Below are 6879 nucleotides of genomic sequence, written 5' to 3'. Positions count from 1 at the left end.
CTCAGAGAAAATTGAAACACCATTTAGTTTTTTTATTTTTGTTTTTTAAATTAAGCCTATGAACACTATTTTCATTTTCAAATTTATTCCTTTGTTATCTATTTTTCACAAATAAAAATGGTTTAAAAAACTAAGTCAAATTTTGGAAATTAAAAAAAGTAGCTTTCATAAAGTTATTTTTGTTTTTAAAAATTTGGCTAAAAATTCAACCATTATAGTTAAGAAAGATGTAAATCATCTTAAGAAATACGAATAAAATAAACTTAATTTTCAAATACAAACAAAAACAAAAAATCAAATACTTAACAAACGAGGCCTAAGAGATGAAAGATGGAAAAAGCTAATACACACTACTTTAAGGACCAATTATATACCTCGATTGAAAAAAAAAAATCAGAAGAGTATCAAGTAAAGAGATTGTAACAATTGTAAAGAAGCTTACCAAGTCAGTGGTCCAGATGATGAGTGATAATGAAATGGCTGATATCTTGCAAAAGACCAGTAGAATAAAACCAAAGGTCAATGGTAGTTGGAAAAGATTCAATCAGATCTTTGATTAAGTTGGCATCTTATCTGCCCATGTGCATTATAAGAATGATGATGAAAAAACCAGAAAAACCAGTTATATAAAAACTTACCAAAGAAAGAACATTAAAAGGAAATTCCAAGTTTGTATCTCTAATACATCTCAGAGGATCCACAACATGGATCGCTAGAGGTCTACCTGAAGATTGAAGGCATTTGCATATATATATCTATACATCAAACCAAAATACAGACCCTCCCTCCCCCATCTTAGAAGGCTATCCTAGCAGAAGGGGGATGGGAATTGAGTACAGCCTAGAACGAATGGAAGACGCCAAAATCAAAGATCTGCAAGTTGGGTATGTGAATCTATCTACCAAGATCATCCAATGCAGCAAAGGCAGAGTTTACAGTGTCGAGGGAAATCGAGATGGAACTTAGCACTGAAAGCCGTGACAGATGGACAAAATAATGATGAGAATCAAGGCAACGATGATACCAAAAACGATCAATTTTATCTTCATGTTCTGAAACCACATCTTCCTCCTCATTTTAGTGCCCTGTGTCCTGAAATCCTGAGCCTGAAATAGAAAGAAATATGCATAAAACATCATACAATCTAAATATGTTGAAACAAATCCAATTGCTTACGGGTATGGCCGTAAGGGCACCACCCCCTTAAAACAAAGGGGCAATAGATCTTCAGGCTATTTAACAATTCTGGCTTTAAATCAGTTGCTTTTATTTATTGATTTTCAAGATAATGTATTTGAAAGACAAATAGATAAATGCAATGGAAGCCTAAACTCTGAGGTTGCTCCATACATGGGAGTAGGGTTTATGGGCAATGCCACTGCCAAATTTTACTTCATTAACATCAAAATGTAAGGAAATTTTATTTAACCAACCTGTGAGCGGAGATTCTCAGTTTTATCCACTAACAACTCAATTTTCTCACCACGATCGAGAACCTGCCAAACAGATAGAGAAATAGTTGTTTCATGATTAAATACCATCCAAAAGGTCCTTTATAGAGTTTAGTTCCACAAAAATCCTCAGTAGATATCATGGTATCCTAATTACCCGGATGCAAGCAAGCAGGGACAACATACCGCCAAATCAAGCATTTAATAATTCAAACGCCCATACATATAGGGGTGTATAATAAGGGGAAATGAAAAGAAAATTTCCAACTTTCTTTCAGGCTACCAGTTCATTACTTACCCCCACCCCCCACCAAAAAAGAGAAGGTAAAAATGGTTAAACCAGAGAGCAGCCTACGTAGAGTAACAAAATATAAATTATGAGGAAAGTTTTGACATGATGTGGTGGTAAAGACTTGCCAGGAAAAATAAATCTGCTGGACTGGAACTATTTTGAGCTTGAGCTTTACAGTTTTAAGAGTATCATACATATATTAAGAATCCTTCACACTAACAAACTCAACAAATTATTATTTGGTCTTTACCTTCTCAATGTTTTCCATCATAACACCCTTGACTTCAGAAACTTGTGCCTTAACTTTAGCAAGCTTGCTGATCTCCTCAGGATGATCCACACAATATTGCATATGCTCCTTTAATTTCGATCTATTGAATTTAGTTTGTCAATGAGTCCAAAAAATGTATCAGAATACATCAGTAATCAATGCTTTTAAAAGCCAGGGGAAAATGCAACTTTAAGTCCTGGTACTAAGAATACAGACTCTAGATGACACACGCATACCACACACATATATAATGCCTAATTTCTTTTGAAGGAGTTCCATCTCATAGTTGTTGTATTGGTTTCTTATCTTCTTCAGTCTTCACTAACTATTTCCTTTGTTTAAAAAAAATATATTTCTAAATATATATTTAATAACGGGACATCAGAAATAGTACCCAAACACTTTGTTCAGACTGTGGGCAACAGCAGTTGCAGCTTTCCCACCACCATATCTCTTGTTGAAATCTTCCTTGACTCGCTCAAGAAAGGCAATAGGAATTTGTCTACCAGCAGCTTCAATAGCAACTACACAATAAGCTGCAGATTCACGTATAAAGTGGGCTTGTTAAATCATATTCTCACACAAACTATAACAATATGACATGTCAAGTACGCAATTAAGAAACACAAATTCAAATAGATGTGCAAAGAAAACAAGACAGAAAGCTGGATGTAAATTAAATCGTGAGAGTGGTTGAAATTGATAATAGATGTATCATAAATAGCAGAAAATAGTCTCTTAATTACGGAAAATTATAAGGAGATTATGCAATCCACCAACAAATACCTACCAGGCTACCACCCTGAATCATATGACCAAATTCTTAATGCAAGCAATTGCAATAATACCCAAACCAAATCACTAAAGGGAAATGGAAGGAATTCAAAGAATTTGGCAAATAAAGCAACGACAAGCTCTTCACATTGGTAGCTGGATACCTCCGTTTCTAATTCAGTATTGATGTTCAGGTTAGATCAGCCTAGATTCTAACAGTGCATTTTACCTCCGGTTGAACAAAATTTACTGCCTCCATAGCAAGTACGCGATCTCCTGCTCCTTTGTCTCTCAAGGTAACCAAAAACATGAGTTCATTTTTTTTTTCTAAATGTCGGATTGTTTCATAGGTTTATTGCCGCCTATTAATGTTTATAAGCAACTCGTTGAACTAAAATTAAATAAAAACAACAAATCGACCGATCCAAGAGAAGCAAAATGTCGAAATCTTATGTAACTCAAGAAATATCATGAACTACAGCAAACTAACGCACTAATTTCCAAACCTTCAGATGATAAAATCGACAGATCTGTAGCAATGACCACAAGACATTGAAAATCCAAAAACAAATCTCCCAGAGGAAAACTCAAACAAAATAACGAATAAATCATAACAAGATCTGGATCAAAACAAACTATTACATAAATTCAGAAAAATATAACATACTGAATCCGTTCTCGACGAGATAATTGAAGGTGTGGCCATCGCAATTGTACGTAAACTTGTTGTTCGAAGCGGGAAGCTTCTGGAGGCATTGAGTGGCGATGCTAGTGAAATTACCGGTGAACTCCGTATACTCGGCGAGGATCACCGTTCCTCGAGCCACAAAGCTGTAGATCAACGTCTGTTGCCCCATTTCCGAAAAAACCCTACCTCAACAACAATCGCGGATCGATGTATAAGAAGATTGATACAATGCCAATGAAACAAGAAGGTAAACAAACAGAGAGATGGAGCTTCAGAACAATGGAGAAGATCAAACCAGATCGGAGAAGGAGGCAGAAAAATCCTTACCAAGAATTGGTGTTTCCAAAATTTTGTTTGAGTGCGCGCGTATATAGTGCGAGACGGAAAAATTGGGGTTCGAAGTATTGGAGGAGAAAGAGGAGGTTTTTCCACCTTTACCTTTAAATATAGTTAGGAACTGTAAGGGAGCATTACGAACGTCGGTTGAGACTTCGGACCGTACGAACAAAAATATTTTGAAATTTTTAATATTAATAATAAATCCGAAATTAAACGCTCCCGCGGTTCTTTTTGAATTTTGATTCTCTATAGTGATGCTGATGCCTAATTCTTTTTCCCGTTTCTATTGTTTTTATTTTAAATATTTTTTTAAAAATTAACGTGGGTACGATAATCAAATCTCTTATCTGAAGGGTAATAATATGAGTTTTGTATTAGTTAAGCTAGACTTGTTTTGATATTTTTAAGTTTAATTATTGTGGCTCAAGTGAACTTGACATAGTGGTATTGACATCCGCTCTATGTTTAGAAGTCGGAAGTTTAATCCTATAGTTGTTGTGCTAAAACAACCTAATCATTGTGAGGGTAAATTAATCGTGTTTGTAATCAATTTCACCATTCTCCCACTTGTTGGGAAAAACCTCCACTACTAAAGCATGGATGAGCATAAAATGATTGAGAGATTAAAATAAAAATAGAAAACAAAATGATTTATGTGGAAAATTGTTGATTCGGAGCAAAACCAGGAGGCACCGAAAATAATCCACCATGTGGAAACTATTGTATTACGCACATCATCTAGGGCATGTTTGGAATGACAAGTGCCTCGTTTTGTCGCTTTGATAACCATTTGACTTTTTGTTTTTACAAATTGTGCTTATAGACACTACTTTCACTTCTAAATTTTTTCATTTGTTATTTAATTTTTTTATCAATTGTTTAAAAAACCAAGTCAATTTTCAAAAGCTATAAAAAGTTTGCGTTTTTTGAATTTGACTAATAATTCAACCACTGTACTTAAGAAATGTATAAATCATCGTAAGAAATTGAGAGAAAATATATTTAATTTTCAAAAACCAAAAACAAGAAATATACATCAAAACTTAAATAATAAAATGTTTTTTCTAAATCCTTTTTATTTAAACTATTTTGATAATAATAAAAAAAAAAAAGTGAAAATGCACTTTGAAAATGTTTTAAAATCTATTTTTTAAGTAGTCGCCTAATACTTCCATTTTTTCAGATTGGTTTAATTTTAAAATTAAACACTTGAAAAGTTAAATTGAATATATCCTTAATTTCACTTTCAAACTAGATAATATAAAAGAAAAAATCATTATAATTAGCATTTTCAAATTTAAATTTCATCGAGTTCATATCACTTTTTTGAACCATTCCAATGTAAGACAATCACTTTTCTAACATTTTATCAACACTAAAAAATTTAAACCTCATTCATTGGCCGATAATTCATATTTTATGTCAACTGAATTATGCACAACTTAATCATAAGATTTTTTTTCTTTTAATTACCGCATCTAAATTTTGACCAAATACAATTGCAATATAATATGATGTCAGTAATGTGTACTTAATATTAGCGATAATAACAAAATACTTGTTTAGAAAAAAGACATGTTTGTGTGAATTGGAATCTTTGTGATGTTTATATTTATATTTTGTCAAACATATCCACACTTATAGTTTATAATGTTTTTTGTCAACGTTTTTTTAATAAAATAGGCCACAACATTTCTCTAAAATTGACATTTTGTCAAACTAGTTTAGTTCAAGAAACAAAGTGAAACATGATAATTCAATAAACATTTATTTAATATTTATCCTATTTCATTTTATAAATTCGAATACTTTTTGTTAGGTTAAACAAGAAAAACATAAGGGATATTATAAACATCATAAAAAAAAAATATCCAATGCTTAATGTCTTAAAAGTTATGTGTCATTTTTCATGTTGTCAATGTGCCTTGTAATAATTCATATTTAGTGTTCATATAAGTCCACATCCTACTTTGCACTTTGCCTATAAATAGTAGCAATTTGTGAATCTTAAAGTGATGCACGTTTGTGAGAATAAAAAGATTTTCATATATTTCTTATTTCCATCAAATAATATTTTCTATTTATATTATTCCTATTTCCATAAAATTATAATTTTAGTTATTTTTAACTTGGTTATTTATTAGTTTATTTATATTCTATTATTTTATTATTATTGTAATATTACATTATAATTATTTATTATTATATTTATATATATTTAATGTTTTCACCATATTCGTTGTGTTCCATTGTGCTCATCAATTTCACAACACATTATCAGCACGAGCTCCTGTTGCTTCAATTGTTGAAGTGTTGTCATGACAAACCTTACAAAATTAGAATTCACAATCTTTGACATTGATGGCAATAATTATTTGTCATGGTACTCGATGCCGAAATTCACTTGGATGCTACAATCTTGAGAGAAATAATTAAGGAACAAGATGTTGCATCCAATCAAGACAAGATAAGAGTTATGATTTGATCCCCGTATCTTGTGGAAATTTTTGAAAAAAATATGTGATCATCAAGAGACAGTTATTATTTCCAAAACTCGTTATGGGTAGATGCATTTAAGGCTACAAATTTTTAAATCAGTAAGTGATTGCAATTCTGCATTATTTAAAACCATTTCAAATTTGTTATTATGCGGAGAAAAAATTACTAATGTTAATATGTTAGAGGGGACATTTTCTACATTTAATGTCTCGAATATGCTCTTGCAGCAGCAATATCGAGAGAAAAGGTTTTAAACGGTATTCTGGATTAATTTCATGTCTTCTCGTGGTCGAATAAAACAACGAGTTGTTTGATGAAAAATCATGAATCTCAACCAACCTTAACGACGCCATTCCCCGAAGTGAATACTGTGAAGTCGAGGTCGAGGTCGTGACCATGGCAGAGGAAGAATAATTATTGTTTTCGTGGTGGTTGTTTCAATTATTCGAATTTCAAAAGAACCACACAAAATGATGATCATAAAAGGAAAAACTCAACGACACAAAATGATGATCATAAAAGGAAAAACTCAACGAGATAAGAGTTCAAAAAGTATTGAAAATAA

At 32.0% G+C, this 6879-nt stretch overlaps 1 protein-coding gene across 1 annotated transcript; it reads right to left on the bottom strand.

Moving 5' to 3' along the window:
* Nucleotides 1-601: 601 nt before the first annotated feature.
* Nucleotides 602-3963, bottom strand: LOC120072046 (putative vesicle-associated membrane protein 726). Its single transcript, XM_039024471.1, has 6 exons — nt 3804-3963; nt 3456-3658; nt 2409-2550; nt 1994-2114; nt 1434-1496; nt 602-1106 (listed from the first exon to the last, which is right to left on the bottom strand). The coding sequence occupies exons 2-6, from the start codon at nt 3643-3645 to the stop codon at nt 963-965; spliced, it is 660 nt and encodes a 219-aa protein (XP_038880399.1). The 5' UTR covers nt 3646-3658; nt 3804-3963; the 3' UTR covers nt 602-962.
* Between the last annotated feature and the right edge of the window lie 2916 nt (nt 3964-6879).

This window comes from Benincasa hispida, chromosome 1 (assembly GCF_009727055.1).
Source record: "Benincasa hispida cultivar B227 chromosome 1, ASM972705v1, whole genome shotgun sequence".
Taxonomy (NCBI): Eukaryota; Viridiplantae; Streptophyta; class Magnoliopsida; order Cucurbitales; family Cucurbitaceae; genus Benincasa; species Benincasa hispida.
This window is presented reverse-complemented; position numbering and strand designations above follow the sequence as displayed.

Coding starts and splice junctions, on each gene's coding strand:
- LOC120072046 (XM_039024471.1), bottom strand. CDS start 3,645: ATGGGGCAACAGACGTTGATCTACAGCTTTGTGGCTCGAGGAACGGTG. Junction 1,497..1,993: donor TGATGGAAAACATTGAGAAG/GTAAAGACCAAA, acceptor TCTGTTTGGCAG/GTTCTCGATCGTGGTGAGAA. Junction 1,107..1,433: donor CTGAGAATCTCCGCTCACAG/GTTGGTTAAATA, acceptor TTTCTATTTCAG/GCTCAGGATTTCAGGACACA.